The sequence below is a fragment of the Diorhabda carinulata genome, chromosome 4 (assembly GCF_026250575.1).
Source record: "Diorhabda carinulata isolate Delta chromosome 4, icDioCari1.1, whole genome shotgun sequence".
NCBI classification, from domain to species: domain Eukaryota; kingdom Metazoa; phylum Arthropoda; class Insecta; order Coleoptera; family Chrysomelidae; genus Diorhabda; species Diorhabda carinulata.
In genome coordinates this window covers 18,905,826-18,925,628 of record NC_079463.1, presented here as the reverse complement: position 1 = coordinate 18,925,628, position 19,803 = coordinate 18,905,826, and the positions used below count along the sequence as shown (strand labels likewise).

Here is a 19,803-nt window from a genome sequence, read left to right as displayed (position 1 = left end):
TTAGTGCTGGTGGTTCATATTTCATATCTTTACCTTTACCAATTTTGAAAAAACAGGCCTGCGTTAACGTTAAAAACAAAGATAACGCTTGTTTCTATAGATCAATTGTAAGTGCTTTATATCCAACGGAAAATCATTCTGACAGACCTTCCTCATATCCACATTATAATGAAGTATTTAATATGGATAAATTGCCGATACCGATGCCTTTAAATAAAATTCATAAATTCGAAGAATTAAATAATATATCCGTTAATGTATATGGATTAGAATATCATAAAACTGTGAAAAATGAATATTATAATGTAATACCTGTGAGAATTGTTAATGTGAAGCTTCTAAATCATGTAAATTTATTACTACTTCAAAACTCTTATATCCCAGTAATAAATGACTTTTTAACACCGTCCAATAAAACAGACTCAGATGAAAATTGTAATATTCCATTCAATTACTGTTGGATTAAAGACATATTTGCGACAGATGTTTAAATTATTTTCATAACACAGAAAACCTTAAAAACCACGTGCTTTGTTCCACATTAAATGATTGCAAAATTTCATTCCCAAAATCATACAATTCAATTAAATTTAAAAATTTTGTTTATAAACAAAGGACCCCATTTATTATATATGGTGATTTCGAATCACTGTTGAAAAAATATAGCAATAATTCAAATTCTCAAACCATAAAATATCAGCTACATGAAGCATTTAGTGTGAGATATTATTAAAAATGTTATTATGATGATTCTCTTTCATTTTATAAAAGTTATTATGGAAAAGATTGCATGAATTGGTTCGCAAATGAAATAAGGAATATTGCTGAATTTGTTAATAATAAAGTAAAAACAATAGTCACAATAAACGAGGAATCTAACATCAATAAATCAAGTCACTGTCACATTTGTGAAGAGAAGTTTTCAAAGTCAGATATAATTGTACTGGATCATGATCATTTTACGGGGCATAAACGGGGTTGGGCTCATCAAAATTGTAATTTAAATTATCAGAAAAAATACATTGTACCTGTAGCATGTAACATGTAGCATATAACTACAGAAACGTCATAAGAGGAAATAACCCGAAAGTTGAAAAGTGGAATCAAAGGAGATAGCCCCAGTCTCTTGTTAACAAAACTAAAACAAACAGAAAAAGATATAAACAGTTACGCCACAGAACTTGAAAATAATGACAAACGTCACATCCGAATGATTTTTATATGGGAAGATCTTTTTATCATTACTGATCATGACTAAACACAACACAAGCGGTTTTCTTTGTGCTGATGTGTTTCACATATTTTTATATTTTTGTTTCTTCAAAACCTCCGCCCATACTGAGGCCCCGTAGAGGAGAATGGAATGTATAAATTCCAAAGTTACTCTTCTCCTCTAACTGCCGGGGCCGCCCACATTTGGCAAAATTTTCTGTTGGGCGGAAGTTATTTAATCGGCTTTTGCAACCGCTGCTTCCACGTGTTTAGAGAAGGTAATTCTATCATCAAAGTTCACTCCCAGATAACTGTTTTTTAGGACTAATAGTTTTGCTTTCGAGATCAAAATGTATCTGATCCCGGGCTACTCTAGGTCCCCTTAGTATTTCCGTCTTATCTACCGCTATTCGTAGGTCCATCTGTTCTAACCAGCTTTTTATTCTTTTCATATTTTCATTTACTATATTTGTGATGCTCCAATTCATATCGCTTTCCGCTAGTATAGCCAGGTCGTCAGCGTATGCGATCGATCTGGCACCGCCCTCTAGTTCTAATTTGAGTACCCCATCGTAGAGTATATTCCAAAGGGTCGGTCTTAGCACCGACCCTTGGGGAACTCCTGCGGTAAGTTGGATTTGTTGCCTTCTCGATACGCATACTCTCCGTTCCGTCAGGTAGTCCTTTTTTATATTTACCAAGTATATTGTGGCCTCTATTTCGTTTAGTTTTCGTATTATGAGGCCCCAGTTTGCTGAATTAAAGGCATTTTTAATATCAAGCATTACTAGGACTACCCATCTTCTTCCGTCTACTGCTGAGCGACCTTTGCGGAAGCCGTATTGCTGTTCCGATAGAGTTGCTCTGCTTTCCAGGAATTTTTCTAGTCTTTCTTTCATAAGTATTTCGTAATATTTTCCTAGACAGTAACAAACATACCGGCCTATATGGGGTCGTCGAATAAGGGTATTTCCCAGGCTTCAGTAACAATGTTAGATTTGATTTAATTCCTTGAGAAACTCTTGCCTACTCAGTAGTTTGTTAAAGACGGATCTAATCATTTCCGGCTTCGTTGCTATCAGGGTTTTACCCTGTTTGATTTCCTTTCTAGCGGCTAGGATTTCCTCTAAAGTAAATAATGGTATATCAACATCGCTCTCTTTGCGAAAATTTTCCTCTCTTTTTGTAGGGAAGAGTAACGGCGGAACCTCTAGCCGCTGCTCCTCGTTCAAGTTATATGGGGCGATGACTTTCAGCTTTTTCATTGTTATTTTGTATGCATCGCCCCATATGTCCTTTTCTAAGTCTTCGCATATGACCCGTCACTTTTTTCGTTTTTAATAAACTTACCCAGGGCTTTTTTCTTTTGTTTATATATTTCTTTGTAATTTTCTTCGCCCCCGCTTCTTGTGTATGTCCTGGCAAGGAGGCAATCCTCTCATCGTTCCACCAATATGGCAATTGCCTCTAATTATATTTATTATTATTATTATCTTTTCTTTCATGTCTTTTAATGCTAACTGAAGAGTTTCGTAGTTCACCACATTTCCCTCTTCTATTTTTTTAATTTGTTCTGTTATTTTGTTTTTTATTTGTATATTATTTTTATTCTGGTTATTATATGATATTTTTGTTTTTTTATTTTTGATTTCGAAGGTGATGAACCTATATTAGCAAGAGTCACATCTATGTGACTCCTTCTAGCTCCTCTAGTCGGTTTTTTATTGTTCAATGCGATTACGTTTAATTCGGCCATCCAGTCGTCCTAGAGGTCCCGCCTTTCATAGTTTATAGGAGATCTCCACTGAGACGATTTCGCGTTAATATCCCTAATGATCATAAAGTTCTTTTTTCCCCCTGACGGCATTCATCAGTTTTTGTACAAGTCTGCGATATTCTCGCATAGGGATATTGGAGGAAATCTAGCAGGCCACCATCGAGATCTCGCCGCTAAGCTCAATTACGACGTAGCCCGCCTCTCTCTTCATGGTTTTGACCCCAACATCCCTGTTTCTAAAGAATACCGTTACGTCCTTTCTTTTATCTTGCACCCAACCACCCCCCCTGGGTTAGGTCATGTGCTGATCTGACCTCCCCACATTAATCTACGAAACCCTGATGCCGTCCTTGTGATTATCAGGCCATTTTTTAATTTTAACTTTGAAGCATGACGATTGTTAGCTATTTGATAAACCTAACCTAACTCTTGCCAAAAACAGCTCCTTTATATACTGGAAAATCCATTTGTATCTGTCCTGTGGCCTTTTTCATTGCACGAGAGACAGTACGCGTCGTTTGGGCACTCCTTTACACAGTTAAAGCAGCACCTACTCCTCTATTTTCCTTTACAGGAGCAGGGACTGAGGCCGTATTCAAGGTACCTGTGGTACCTTAGGTGAGTGAATCTCTCTTTTATTGTGCAGAATTGCCAGTGGACCTTCATCCTGATAGTGGCTCTTACTTCAGCCGCTTTCTCCTTCCAGACCTCGACTGTGGCTGTCCGGTCACCCCCCCTACTGTCTCTCATACTCCTTATTTCCATGTATTCCTCTTCGAGACCCGTCCACTCGCTTATTGCTGTTTAGAGCTTCTGTGAGCTCACCGACGGGTCCACCTCCATGACGGTGGAGATAGCTTCCCTTCTCTTCACCGTCATCGACATACCCTTCCCGAGTTTATTTTCTAGGGCACCTTTTCAGCTGCCCCCTGGCCTTTTCATTTGACCAGGAGGTCCCCCCCACTAGTTTTCCTAACGGCCTCTACTTTTATCCTCAATTCATCTACCTTTACTTGGGATTTCATGTACGGCAGTATATTTTAGGGAGCCAGTTTTAATAAAAAATTATTCTCCCCCACCTCCTTCTATCCTTGCTGTCCTACCCGTTACCTCCTCCCACTGCGTGATAATTCAAAACATTGTCTCTCTTTTCCTGCTTAATAGTTCTATTGTTTTCCTAATTATAGTTTTATTTACTCCCTCCCCTATTATCACGGTGATTTCTTTTTCTTTACTTTCATTATTTACTTTGATAATTTCCTTACAAGTATGAAAGAATTCTCCCCCTTCCTCCTCCCCGTTACTTACATTGGCCACATTTCGCCGCCCAAATTTCTTCCCTTGCCCTTTTTATAATTTCCATTGTTGCCCCTCCATTATCGGCATACTATAATGTTATTTTTACTATATGTTATTTTCCCTTCTCCTTATTGCCTCTTCCACTTTTTCCCTTATCCATCTTGTCTTGCAATATACTTCTTCCTCCCACTCTTCTTTTTCTAGCTTAACCCATTCGCTGAGCTCTCCTTCCACATTGTCCAGTGTTTCCTTGATTTTTTGTGTTCTCTCCTTATTTATTTCTCCACCTCTTCCTGCACTCCCAACAGTTTGTCGTTTTCCTCGTTGCTTTGACTTCAATGGTTTTTTTAGTTCCCCAAGTTTTTGCAGGATTTTTTCCTCCCCTGCAATTTTTGTAATTTTTTTAATTAACTCCTCATCTCAAGACGGTAGTGCCTCTTCCTTCTTCTTCTCCTCCTCCTTTTTGTCCTTCTTCATCTCATTTCCCTCCACTGTACTCTCTTCTCTTTCCCTCTTTTTTTACCGACCTCTTACTTTTCATCTCCTCAAACATTATTTTTTTCAAAATATGGTTCTCGCCATTATCCGTAGACGTCTCCTCCTCCTCTTCTTTTTCTTTGAGTATTGTGGACTGTTTTTGTATTTGTTGTAATTCTTCACTTCTGTTCACCGTCCTATTTTTCCTCTGCATCATCAATAGTTCCTCCTCAAACCTTCTTCTTTCCTTCTTACTTAACCTAACCTTTTTTTTTATGTGGGTGGGAAAATTTTCGAAAGATGCCTGGGAAGTTGTCCCAGGTATGCTGGATTCGTCTGTTAACCGGACGCTTACCAGCTAAAAACCCACCCTCTTCTCCACCGACGCGTGCGGTACTGCTCTTAGCGAGCATCGCGCCACATGCGCCTTCTTTCTCCTTGTCCCCAACTACATTTTGCGCACCTGTGGGTGTATGAGTTTATGTTAGTCTGGATCTACGAGATTATTGTGTTGTTTTTAGACAAAAAGGGGAGGTTCAGACTAAAATTCCTACCCAATTTGCTTAATAATAAATAAAAAACGTAAAATGTTAAAAAGCCTACATCTATTGTATAAATAAAATCTTAAGAACTACTGTATAAATAAAAGTCCTAAAACTACTGTATAAATAAAAAACCCTACTGTATAGATACAATAACTATAATAATATATTGGTTTTTTAACGTGTATGTGCCAGCGTAATTTATTTATTTATTCATTTGATCCGTCCTTTTATTTACACAAGTTTTCAACTATACACCTTTTTTAACCTTTTAGTACAGTTTCAATAATTAGATTAAGGCATTTTTATCTTTATTTTATTTATACACCATTTTAACCTTTTATGTATACAGATTTTAATTAGATTTAGGTATACTTTTAAGGTAAGCTGAATTAGGATAAGTTTTTATTTATACCTATATATATATATATATATATATATATATATATATATATATATATATATATATATATATATATATATATTTATAGTATTATAGTTTTAATTTTTGAGCAAAAGAAGAAAGAAAACGGAGTAAGGAGCACAGCTGGAGTATGTGACGCGATGTTCGCAAAGAACGGTTCCACATGCGTTGTTGGAGAAAAGGGTGGGTTTTTAGCTGGTAGGCGTCCGGTTAACAGACGAATCCAGCACACCTGGGACAACTTCCCAGGCATCTTTCGAAGATTTTCCCACCCACTCTAAAAAAAGGTTAGGTTGGGTGAGGTTAGGTTAGGTTTCGTGCCTTGAAAGGTCGGGTTGAGGAGGCAGGAAGTGAGTCACCCCGAATCCTCGACGCGAGTTCCCTGGGAGTGGTTTTAGTCAACCCGACACGACGTGTCCGACGTTATAGGGTGTCTCCGAAAGGAGTGTTCGGTCCTGAGTCGCTCAATTTTTTGTAAGAGGAAACATGACCGACCATCCTTCTCGGATAGGTGATGGATAAGGAACAAATGCGTTCTCCAATAATTGCCCGCGGACCAAAAAGACATAGAGGAGTAAACCTCGAGAAAAGAATCCATAATCCTACGATGTAAGCTACCGTGTTTATGGGATGAATGGCTGCGCGGAGTCAGTTTTGAACGTATGCCTCTGGGATACCTGGCGACCTCCCAGAGTATCCAGCCTTAGCGGGGTAAGGGCGCACTGCCTCGCCGGACATTCTCACGTCCCTACTCGTGGGATCTATATGGATATATTATCGAAAAACAAAAAACCAAATGAAGTGGAGAAGAGTAAGGTAGAGGAAGAAGTAAGAAGTAAAGAAGAAGAGGAAGAGAGAGGAAGGTTTGAGGAGAAACTATCATCGATGCAGAGGAAAAAAAGGAGAGTGAACTACAACAAATTCAAAAACAGTTCACAATACTAGAAGAAAAAGAAGAGGAGTAGGAGACGTCTACGGATAATAGCGAAAACCATATATTTAAAAAAATAATGTAATGAGGAGGTGAAAAGTAAGAGGTCGGTAAAAAAAGGGAAAGGGAAGAGAGTAGAGCGGAGGAAAACGAGATGAAGAGGGAGAAAAAGGAGGAGAAGAAGAAGGAGAAGAAGAAGAGACACCATCGTCTTGGGAACAGGAGTTAATTTAAAAAATCACAGTAATTGAAGGGATGGCAGGGAAAAAGTCCTGGAAAAAATTGGGAAACTAAAAAAAATATCGAATAAAAAGCAACAAGGAGAACGACAAAATGTAGGGAGTGCCAAGATGAAAAGGAAAAACAAATAAGAAAGGAAAAAACACAAAAAAACAAGAAAGCACTGGGCAATGAGGAAAGAGAACTTAACGAGTGAGTTAAACTAGAAAAGAAGGAAGAAGTATACTATAAGACAAGATGGATAAAGGAAAACGTGGAAGAGTCAATAAGGAGAAGGGAAAGTAACATAATTATAAGTAGGAATGACAACGGATGGGCAACAATGGAAATTATAAAAAGAGCAAGGAAAGAAATTTGGGCGGTGCTAGATGAATTGGAAAAGGGGATATGGGACATCGTGGAAAATAAATTAAAAACCAAAAAAGCGGAGAGGGCATGGTTCAATTATGTGGCCAAGGTAAGTAACGGGGAGGAATTATTTTATATATGTAAGGAAATTATGAAATTAATTAATGAAAAAAAAATAGAAAAAGAAATCACCGTTATAATAGGGGACGAAGTAAACAAGACTAAAATTAGGAAAATAATAGAATTAATAAAAGCAGAAACAATGTTCAGACTTATTACGAAGGGGGAGGATATAACGGGGGAGGAGGAGGTCACTATTAAAATGGCTCCAAAAAATATGCTCACGTCCTAAGGGACATGAAGTCCCAAGTAAAGGTAAACGAATTGGGTATCAAAGTAGATGCCTTTAGGAAGACTAGTGGGGGGACCTCCTAGTCAAATTAAAAGGGAGCTGAAAAACTTCAAGATACGCTATAAAATGAACTTGGAGAGGGAATGTCGATGACGGTGAAGAGGAGGAAAGCCATCTTCACCGTCATGGAGGTGGACTCGTCGGTGAGCTCGCAGGAGCTCAAAACAGCAATAAGCGAGTGGACGGGTCTTGGAGAAAATCTATGAGATAAGGAGTATAAGAGACAGTAGGGGGTGGCCAGACAGCCACAGTCGCGGTTAGGGAGGAGAAAGTAGCTGTGGTAAGAGCCACTAGCAGGATGAAGATTCACTGGCGATTCTGCACGCTACAGGAAAGATTAAGCCCCCTAAGGTGCTACAGGTGCCTTGAGTACGGCCACAGTACCTACTCCTGTAAAAGAAAAGACAGGAGTAGGTGCTGCTTCAACTGTATAAAGGAGGGGCACAGGGCACAAGAGTGCCCAAACGACGCATACTGGCTCCTCGTGCAACGAAAAAGGCCACAGGACAGATACAATGGATTTTCCAGTATATAAGGGAGTGGTTTTCGGCAAGAGTTAGGTTAGGTTTATTAAAGAGCTAACAGTCGTCATGTTTCAAGGTAAAATATCTGGGATCTCCCACAAACGATGAAAAGGGCGACCTCTGGGACGACTGGATGGCCCATAAACATAATCGCATCGAACAATAAAAAACCAACTTTCGTGAGAGGAGCTAGTAGGAGTCACATAGATGTGACTCTTGCTAGCGAAGGGTCATCCAGAAAAATCGCGAACTGGGATGTCCTCGATGATCAAATATTCATCCACCACAGGTTCATCACCTTCGAAATCAAAAATAAATAAAACAAATTTCGCATAATCACAACAATAAAAATAATATGCAAGTAATAACAGGCAATTGCCATATTGGTGGAACGATGAGATAGAGAAACTCCGAGAGGATTGCCTTCTTGCCCGGAAGACATACACAAGAAGCGGGGGCGAAGAAAATTATAAAGAAATATATAAGTAAAATAAAAAAGCTCTGGGCAAGTTGATAAAAAACGAAAAAAGAAAAAAGTGGCGGGCCATATGCGAAGATTTGGAAAAGGACATATGGGGTGATGCGTACAAAATAACAATGAAAACGCCCCATATAACGTGGAACAGCGGCTAGAGGCCGCGTCGCTACTCTTCCCTGCAAAAAGGGGAGAAAATTTTCGCAAAAAGAGCGACACGGACATACCGTTATTTTCATCAGATGAAATACTAGCGGTTGGAGAGGAAATTAAACAGGGTAAAGCCCTCGGCCTGATGGCCTGCTATCCGAGACAATCAAAACCTTGATTACCACGAAACCGGACCTGGCAAAATCCGTCTTTAAAGAACCACTGTGTAGGCAAGAGTTTCCTAGGGAACTGAAAACAGCAAATCTAATATTGCTACTAAAGCCTGCAAAACCCCCTGATTCGCCGGCCTCATATAGGCCGGTATGTTTGTTAGATTGTCTGGGAAAATATTACGAAATACTTATAAAAAAAAGGTTCGGAAAATTCCTGGACTGCAGAACAGCTCTATCAAATCAGCAATATGGTTTCCACAAAGGTCGTTCAGCAGAGGACACCGCAAAGTGGGTACCCGATGCGGCGAAAGCTTTAAGAAAAAGATGAGTAGTCCTAGTAATGCTTGATATTAAAAATGCCTTTAATTCAGCAAACTGGGGCCTCATAATACAAAAACTAAACGAAATAGAGGAACAAGTATACTTGGTAAATATAATAAAGGACTACTTGATGGAGTACTTCAATTGGAACTAGAGGGCGATGCCAGATCGATCGCATAAGCTGACGACCTGGCTATACTCGCGGAAAGCGATATGAATTGGGTATCATAGATATAGTAAATGAAAATATGAAAAGAATAAAAAGCTGCATAGAGCAGATGGACCTACGAATAGCGGTAGATAAGACGGAAATAATAATACTAAGGGCACCTAGAGCAACCCGGGATCAAATACATTTTGGTGTCGGAGGCCAAACCATTAGTCCTAATAAAACAGTTAGATATCTGGGAGTGAACTTGGATGACAGAATGACCTTCTCAAAACACGTGGAAGCAGCGGTTGCAAAAGCCGAAGAAAGAACTTCCGCCCTACCGAAAATTTTGCCAAATGAGGGTGGCCTCGGCAGCCAGAGGAGAAGAGTAACTCTGGAAGTTATACACTCAATTATCCTCTACGGGGCCCCAGTATGCAGAGCATATAGAACTGTATCGGCTATCGCGCTGCACTTAATAGCTGGAGCTATTCCAATACATGTAATAGTGGACGGGAGGGTCAAGATACACAAAAGAGTCCAAACTGACAGAAAATAAAGAAAAAATAAAAAAAGGAGAAAGAGAAGTCAATTTGGATAAATGGCAGTGGGAATGCCAGTAGGGCGGTGCTAAAGCCGTATGGACAAGGACTCTAATACCGGGCGTGGTATTTCGTGGTATTTCGGGGAATGGGTCCTTTAAAAAATACACACAATGAATAAAAAAAAAACCAGAGACGTCCTATGTCCCAGCTGCGGTGAGACGAAGGACCCGCGACACGTGGTATTAGAATGCAGAGTCCATAAACAAGAACAAAAAAAAAATAAAAAGGATTCTGGGAGCGGAAGAGGGCGACGGTGGCAACCCGGATTGCGAAGCAATAATGATCGCTGCCATTAAACATAGAAAGGTTTACGACCAGATTATCGAGATTGGGAATAATGAAAGCTGAGGAAAAAAAAGGAAGAGAACGTGACGATTGAACCTGCTGGGGTTTTTTAATATGTCAGTATGTGTAGCGTATTAATTTATCTATTTTATTATTTTATTTATACTAGATTTCAACTGTTTTCTATTTATACAAGTTTTATATATACAATTTTATTTATACAGTTAGAATAGTGAACATTTCATTTATACAACTAGCATTAGGGATTTTTTACACTTTTTTAGATTTTTATTTATACAATTAGGCTTAGGGATTTTATTTATACAACTAGGATAAGGAATTTTATTTAGGCTAGGGAGATTTTATTTTAAATTTTCACAAATAGGATGTAAGATTTTTTATATGTAATATTAGTACAAGGGGTTTTATCTATACAATTAGGTTTAGGAAATTTTTCACTTTTTAGTGATACAATAGAGTTTAGATTTTAAAAATTTTTATTCATTCAGTAGTTTTTAAGGTTTTATTTATACAGTAGTTTTAGGTTTTTTTCATTTATACATTAGTTCGTAGGGTTTTTATTTATACAAATAGTTATTAAATTTTATTCATACAATAGATGTGTTTTTTAATTGTTTACGTTCTTTTATTTTTTGCTAATACGCAAATAAGGTAGAAATTTTAGTCTGACTCAAATAACACAATAATCCAGACTAATATAAATTCCTTGTCCACAGGTGTGTGAAACCGGAGATGGGGACAAGAGAAAGAAGGCACAGCCCGCGCGTGTGAAGTGATGCTCGCTAAAAGCTCAATTATTGACGAATAATTAACGAACAGAAAAATTCTTAAACTTTGCAGAGCGTTAGAATATAATAAAGACTTATCTGTATGCAATTTTAAGGTGTAAGGTTGGTGTTTTAATGAGATATTCGTATTTCTATTTGATGCCTCTTGAGTCAAATTAATACGGACTTTGAAGTGAAATCGCGGAGTTTACGGCATATTTACTTACACATTAGCGAAACTTACGAAGGGATTTGAAAAAACACTACTTCAGCAACAAAATAAATATTCAAGGTCATTTTAAGACTTTAAAAATATATTTTATTGGTTATTACTTGATGAAAAGTAAGAAAGTATTGTTGTATTGTCTGAGCCTCTAGCAGCACACTAGAAGCGTAAATGATGTAGTCCGCGGGTCTCCCGTTGACAATATTACGATTCTTATTATGTTTATCATCATCCTATCATGCATCTTCAGCATAAAACGTTAAATTTTTTTCTAGTACCTGTTTTATTCATTTCTTGAAAAAAAACCTATTGTACTAAATCATTTGGAAAATAATCATTTAAATCACTTGAAAATTGCTATGGGAGAGCACAAAACATTAACACGACGCATTTACCTGTTGAGGTCTTGTTGAAAAAATGGTTTTTTCCGAACAAGGCCATAACAAGCCCATGCGTCGTGTATTTTATTTGCAAATGAGTATAAACTTGAATTATAAACTTGTTGACTGTACATAATGGATTTCACAAAATTCACTAGATCTTGAGATTTGCAAGGCCTACTCGTCTACCAGTTTTATCTTGGTAAGGGAGGAGGGAGAAAGATATCATTAAAGGTACTGAAGTTACTGTCATTGCTGTCACTTCATTGAACAAAATGTATTTGTTAAATCAGTATTTTTCAGTTGGATGTTAATTTATTGGTTTCAATAGCATTCAATATCATTTCTGTGAATTGTCCAAAAAATTGTGTGTATATTTATTATATTATAAGAAATATCCTTTACGTAATGTACAATGATAATCCATCGATCATGCTGAAAACTTTTCTAATAAAAGATGGTGGTCCGTACTTTTGATTTCTGTAATAGAGGAACATAATTGCTTATACGCTACGGTAACATTTAATTTCATTACATTACAGATATTCACCGAAAGGTTAAATTATGGAGCAATAATTTTATTTAAAAAGTATTTAAAAAATCGTTCGATTATGTTTAGTACAGATCGGTTGCTTCGTACACAAATTTATTTTTTGTTTATTATAAGTAACATAAACGTTCGTACTATCTGCAATAGTTCGCTAACTAATCGAAAATTCTTAAGTTGCCCATCTAGATTTTCTTATTTTTAAAGTCTACAAGAATAGACAATACACGTTATTTTTAATACGATAAATAAATTATTAATAACACATAATAGTCAATTAAAGTAAACAATATACCAAAAAACATCACATGTCTATAATAATTTCCCGATGTGTGAAAGTTACGAAGATTGACTGGCAAAACAGACCTCAGACAAACATATTATAATCGTCCCTACTATAATGCACGTCAAAAAAGTCAATCTTATAAAAAACCAACGTGTTGAAAACCTACTTCTCTTGATAACTTTCTTGAAACTACATCAATTAAGCTCAAACGTTTTTAAGTGAAAGAGGTTACCTCACGCTTCCGATATCTCGTTTAGGCAGTGTTCACGTTATCGGGCCGGCGAAGCGCTCGGCGCGCTATTTTCGTAAAAAGGTGCTCTCCTACTCGCTGTTGTTTACACATATAAAGCCAGAAAAATATGTTTGACATAGGAATCAATAGATTGTGACCTCTTTCCTATGATGCCAAATAAATTAACGAAAAAAAATTCTTCAAGGTTAAAACCCACGGTAAAGAAGCTTTATTATCTCATGCGTGAAGACGGAAAACAATTTTACTAACTTTCGGAAGAGCTCAAAACTGCCATCTTCTACCAGCAGGCTCGTGCCACTCGTCTCTGTGTCGCTATCGCGATACTTGATCTATATGTAGATATCATGATCGGTATTTGAATGAATACTCGGTAATTTTAAGTGTTAACCTTAATATAAATAAATTCAAATTTAGCAAAAATGTCAGTCAAAAAACTAAATAAATTTATACCCGATTCAAAAAATTAAAATAATAGTCAAATTCTAAAAAAAAATACAAAGAATAATAGTATGAAAATCTTGAACACGCTCACAAAACTCCGCAGATAAACAATTTTTGCATGTTAAAAATTTAAGTAATTCTATTTTTTAAAACCCTTTTTTCATTGTTTTTTTCTAATTTAGCTATTTTCAAATATTGTCATTTATTTTAGGATTTGTTGTACGTCAGATATTAGAATAGCCCATCATGGGATATGTTACTTTGAAGCCAATATTTCAATATCCGCACAGAAACGTAACTTCAATATGCCATAAAGCGAACTCTTTCATTGCTTGAATTTTAGCAAAAATATGAAGAAAACGTGAGTAGCGAGGTGAATAGTCACTCTTAATTTTATTATTCTATAATATAAAGATAAAGGCGAAAAGCAGTATTATCAACATTTTATTACAGATGCACTTCAATTATGAATTTGGTTGTTTCGTAAAATACATTGATTGAACAAATTAGTATATAATATTTCCATAATGGAGAACAAACCTGACAAAAAACCAGTTATTGTCCATGATAAACTGGAAGAGCTACTATTAGAAAATAAAGACAAAATAGTGATTAATAATAAAATCGTAACCACTAGCAATAGTACGATATGGAAAAAGTTGGGAGAGAAAATGGGTGTCAAGGAGACTACATTTTATTCTTATGCAGTGGGTAAACGACACGGTTTCAAAGCGTTGTTACTGGGTATTGTTCAGGAGAAAAGTCTTGATATGGGTACTAGCTCATTGGACAATTCGCTGAATTCACTTAAAATGAATTATCATGGCAATTTCGAACTCAATTTGTCAAAAACAAGATTCAACACACTTGTTTTTGAAAGAGTTATACTTATGAAAAAACATATTCAATGGCATTTGAAAATGTGCTAAAGCCATTTCATCACATCCTCCACGTAAAATTTCAAATCCATTCATTAAAACACAAAACTTAAGGACTCTTATGATATACTAAGCTTTGTTAATTTCGAACTGCTGAACAAAGAAGTAGATTTTTTTCCTAACTATATTGATTGAATTTTTTTATTTTTGTTGATCAAAAGTATTTTTTTTTAAGTTGAAAAAAAAGTTTGGGTCAAGAGCTAGCTTAAAAACTGGCATTCGAAATTATTCTTCATTTTCGAATAAGAATGCTTTAGTTAAGTTTACGTAAAGATCTCTAGAAGATCATTATGAATTTTCGAAAGTTCATTACTTGAAAAGCTCTCTTTGATAAAGAAAGTGGCACAAGTGCAGGTCACCGATTTGGGTGCAACTTTGGAAAATCATTTAATAGGTAAAAATAAGTAAGTAACCGCGACCATTCGGCTCGATATTGCCTGAATTACAGGCTACTTTCGTCGTTATAGTTGAAATTTATGGATCTCTCATAACGTGAATAGCTCGTAATCTAAACAACCTGGATTTCCAAAAGTAATACCTTCTGAAACCTTGGATGAAATCCTTTTGATAGGAAAAAGTTTTTGAAAAGTTAAGCAGTTAAAAAGAGATGCTGCCTCAAATTTTCATTTTTTTCATACATATGACTTTTTTTTCGAGTAATTAAAGCATATTACGAATTCAATTGAAGTAAAAGGAATAAATGTTATAGTATATATTAGTATACGTGTGTGTGAGTGTGTGTGTGTGTGTGTGTGTGTGTGTGTGTGTGTGTGTGTCTGTATTAGCAGTTCTACCAAAAAAATTCTACTTCTTAGTTCGAGTTTTAAAAAAATTGGGATGCACGCTTTTAATTGTTTTATATTTTCACGCTATGGTATATCAGAAACACGAATAAAATGAGCCCATCATCGAACATTCTCCAAACACTCTTTTTTCTCGACGGAAATGATAAAATTCATGTCACCTAAAACATGGTTGCATGTGCTTTTTTGGCATTTTATTCAAAATCGGAAAAGAGCAAGCGTTAATCTGAGTTCATATTCAGATTCTTCATTAAAAAATACGTCGAAAACAATATCTTGCTTATTTTTTAGCTGCGGAATTGCCCTCCAGAAACTGCAAAAGTATAAAAAAAAACGTAAAGTATAAGAATTTCAAAGGTCGATTTTCCGAATTTTTGGCGTTTTTGTTATTTCGCGGCTGGTAATTGGAAACTCAGTAACGATAAATTAATTCACCTTTCGGTTTGTCGAGCCCTGAGAGGGTCAATTTTGTAGTTAAAAATAAGTAATATGTGGTTTTCGATGTATTTTTCAACAGGGGATCTGAATATGACTCAGATTAACGCTTGCTTTTTTCGATTTTGAGTAAAATACAAAATCAGCATAAAAAGTCACGTTTTTTTCAACAAGAAGTTTAGCGCTTCGGCCGACAAAAGCAAGGTGTCCAGTGTATCCCCGATGATGGGCACAGTTTTTTCTAATTTCTGATATACTATAGTAAGATAATATGAAGAAATTAGGAGCGTGCACCCTCTTTCACAGTTTTTTTAACTCATGATACATGATTTCAATGCAGTATAGTATAGTATAGTTTATTCCGTGAAAATGTACAGTGCTTATTTATACACTTTTTAATTTTAGTTTCCTGCCACTTATACATGACATGATTTTAATGCATTTTTTCATGTAAAATAAAATGGCGCGGTTAGTGCTATGATTGAACCCTTACACTTTATCCAAATTCAAGAACTTGTCCGAGTTACGCTCTTACGCCGCTAACCTCATAACGCACCGTTGTTTTATAAGGGTTTAAATGATTTTTAAAACTTTTAGAATCTGACATATAGAATCTGACGTTAACTCAATTTCGAAAAAATGGAGTTACACGGTTATGCCAGGACGCCACGGAATAAATAACGTATACATTCAGTTTTATGACATAATATAATACGGTATATTTTATATGAAAAATGTATTTTTCAGTTAGAAGATCAAGAAAGAACCATACAAACTGGAGTAATAACTTGTACTAAATTTAAGACAGTAGAAGATTATACCGATGGATTTTTCGAAGACAGCAGTCAAATGGAAAATACTACGTTACTAACGATAGATATAAATCACTATATTAAAGACTGGGCTATTTTTTTCAAATCGTTGTCAATGGCATCTATTGGAGAATTAGTTATGTGCAAAACGCTGCCGGTAGCCAAACATATATTAGAATTACTTCTGACGGTAGCTTTGAGTGATACGGACGGCATGTTGGAAAATAAGAAGATAAGAAGGGAAACCCAGTTATGTCAAGTACTGAAATTGCTAATAAAAAACTGAATGCACGCATTACTGGAAAAAAAGATATTTTTAATGACTTTCTGGATTACACTTATCATGATTCCGATTCAGAGTCTCACGATCCCGAAAGCTCTTCGTCGAGTCTCTCTGATGCAGATGAAAGTGATGCGGAAAATCTTGTCGTCCTGAATAGATTGTCTAGAAGTAGAACCAAAAAACAAGCTGCAATTGTTAATCCAGCATCGGCAAAAAATAACGCTATGGAAGCAGTGGGGTTTGGATATCAAAAAGAGAATAGAAAAAAATTAAAAAAAGGAAAAGGAGATCACTTGAATGCTTACGCAAACGAATTCGTTGTCAAAAGACATCTACCGATGTGGTCAAATATTTTCAATAGGAAGTTTGAAAGGACAATTATTAGACCTACTTCGTCAGCCTCTGTTGAATGTGAAATAAGAAAAGTAAAGCATAATGCTTTAAATGGACAATGCAAAACATTAAGGATTGATCGAAGCGTAGAGCTTATAATAAAGTACTACGACGGAAAATTGAGAATATTACCAGCTGAAAATAATGCTGCATCTTCTGATTCTGGTCCTGAAAACGATTCAACTGTCGATAGGGAGGCTGAAATTCTTGACCTTGGTAATAGCCCTATTGAGGAAACTACTGATGAAGGTCATCATTCGTATGATGAAGCTGCTTACATTAGTACTGAAAATGCTAATATTGACAAGAATTCGGGCTCTAACCATATTCCATCGCAAAATGTAGAATTGGAAAACGAAATTGTAGATGTTGGTCAAAATATTAACGACAAAGAAAACCAAGCCATGCCAACTGTCAACAAAGCTGCACAAAACATTCGATCTCAAAGTGTGCACGATGAATCTGACAGAATACAGTGTGAAGCTTGTCTTAATGGTCACCAACCTCCAGGTGGGCATAGTTGCCGTATTTGTTTACGAAAAGTGCATGCAATTCATAATTGTTCAGTACCTTTATCGTCTGATTCGGATAATGAAGGATACGGAAAACCACGTACTTGTTTACCGTGTTTGAGAAAATCTGCAGCCAACAACACTGATCAAAACAATCAAGTTTCCTGTAATAATAAAATTGTAAAAGGCAATCGAGCCCTACCATTGCGAGATATTTCCTATGAAACACAGTGCAAAGCATATCGGAATGGACCTAGCTCACAAGCTACTCGTCAGTGTCACATTTGTTTACGTAATGTTCATATTATTCCTGATTGCTCTTTACCCTTTTCATCTAATTCTGACTATGGAGGCGATGGGCAATTGCGTATCTGTATATCGTGCTCAAAAAATCCAGACGTCGACAGACACATCGCCATGAATGAGATTGAAAATCATAAAGGGCATGCTATGAGAGACTTGCAAGAACATCACAAACAAAGGGGTCAAAAAAACTTGTATGTATCAGTGAAAGCACTGATATATGCGAACGAGAATAACAGCTTTAAAAGTTTGTCTCTCTTAAAAAGAGGATCTGACCCAAATTTATCTCTTGTAGTACTTTGATGCAATTTTGATACATTTGATGCATACTTCGATGAAAATGCAGCTTTGAAGGATCCCACAAAAGTATCGGTTTCGCTGATAAATACCTGTCCAATAGACAGTGCTTTCATGTTTATTTAGTTGCTGGTAGCGATTATCCGTGGTTTGGAGATCACCTTAAAATGAATTCAAAAGTAAACGAAAAAGGAGCTGACCAGGTAGATGATTTGTTTAAGCAATGCTTGTAAATACACTTTCATTTGGAACAATTACGGCGAAAACGTACAAACTAAGAGCAATACTAATGATAGCTTTTAAAAATATCGAGCTAATTGATACGGCACAAGTAGATTGCTCTTGTGATATTGGGGATTTGATCCAACGTTTGAAAACAAATAGTCTAAGTCTCAAAATACAAAAGTCGTGCCACAATAAATGCAATCCTATCGAGGATATTGCAAATATAATTGTCAACATTTCTATATTCAAAAATAAATAACTTTTGGAAAATCAGCTACAAATGTTGATTGAAGGAAGCCAGCCATGTTCCAACCCGCAATGTGGATACCTAGAAACAAAGACCGCAGTGGTGGGTGAGTTTAATATCAATCGATTGTATTTTCTTCAGTTTTTCTAAACGACAAAAAAATTAAATTGCGAATTTTTTTTAAATTTGATTTTTTCAGGACCGTTAATCACTTTAGAGCTTTACAGCATGAACATTGAATATTTACATATAAAATTGTCGTCTATACCTAAAAATTTGTAAAACAACGGTAATTATTATCTCCTGGTTGGCTTTATAAACTTCTACGGAAACGACATTCCAAATAATCCTAATGAAATCTCATTATACATCAATCTATTATCGACGTAATAGTTGGAATACGATGACCAGGCCGAGAAACCTAAATTTTTAAAACAGAGCCTAATCGTAGAGCCAAAAATTGTTTTTACATACACCAAGAGGGTTTTTCAAATCATGAGATAGCTAGGCGTTTTAATATGGCGCGAACTTCAATAAGGCGGGTAGTGGCCCTTTTTCAATAAACTGGTAGCGTTGCACGAAGGCCGGTGTCTGATCGACCTAGAGTGATTTCAGATAGGGAAGATCAGTATATGGTTAATTTTACTCGAAGAAACCGAAGAATAACGGTAACAGCCCTTCGAAGTCATTTTTTGCATACCTACCGAAGAGTAATTTCGAGAAGTACCATAAGAAGGAGGTTACATTCTTTAAATCTCAGGGCAGGAAGACCTTTAAGGGTACCTAGACTTCTACCTCGGCATAGAGCTGAATGGCGCAACGTTTTATTTTCTGACGAGTCACGATTTGGCCTACAGAGTGATAGTCTCCGGGAAAGAATTTGGCCATCGAAAATATAATTGGGGCAGTCATTCGGATTAGTGCGGTCGCGAATATCACGTATAGTGCGAAAAATTTCCAACTTCGTACTTCAGTACAGCAGATCTACGTGTTTAACGAGGAATTAAATATTTTTTATTAATGAATCAGTGGCGTAGTCGCTCATCGTTTTTCTGTGTTTACAATGACATGTGAAATTTTATCAACATTATTTATTTTAATATTGAAAAGTAAAAATAGAAAGATTAATTCTTCATGTAATATAGATGTAAATGAGAATACATTGTGTTTCAATAAAACTTCCTCAATTTTTTTATATTATTTATTTGAGCAAAAATAAGTTACAATGGTAATATACTTAAAAACCAGCATCGTAGTCGTTCTACATTAATTTCTGTACAGTTGAAAT

At 36.2% G+C, this 19,803-nt stretch overlaps 2 protein-coding genes across 8 annotated transcripts in view; both read left to right on the top strand.

Annotated features, from left to right (window-relative positions):
• LOC130892792 (uncharacterized) overlaps positions 1 to 19,803 on the top strand; it is a 117,779-nt gene that overhangs the window by 82,190 nt on the left and 15,786 nt on the right. The window contains exons 1-4 of one of the 7 annotated variants that reach the window (XM_057798414.1): positions 5,891 to 7,359; positions 11,084 to 11,257; positions 13,479 to 13,640; positions 13,721 to 19,757. In XM_057798414.1, the coding sequence (XP_057654397.1) occupies positions 16,508 to 18,049 (1,542 nt within the window). In that variant the 5' untranslated portion in view covers positions 5,891 to 7,359; positions 11,084 to 11,257; positions 13,479 to 13,640; positions 13,721 to 16,507 and the 3' untranslated portion in view covers positions 18,050 to 19,757. Of the gene's footprint in view, positions 1 to 5,890; positions 7,360 to 10,673; positions 11,258 to 13,478; positions 19,758 to 19,803 lie in introns of those variants that run through there. The other 6 variants (XM_057798411.1, XM_057798412.1, XM_057798413.1 and 3 more) reach the window with 6 other exon arrangements.
• LOC130893006 (uncharacterized) lies at positions 9,584 to 10,015 on the top strand. The gene has a single exon (XM_057798766.1). It carries the CDS (start codon positions 9,584 to 9,586, stop codon positions 10,013 to 10,015), a length of 432 nt encoding a protein of 143 aa, XP_057654749.1.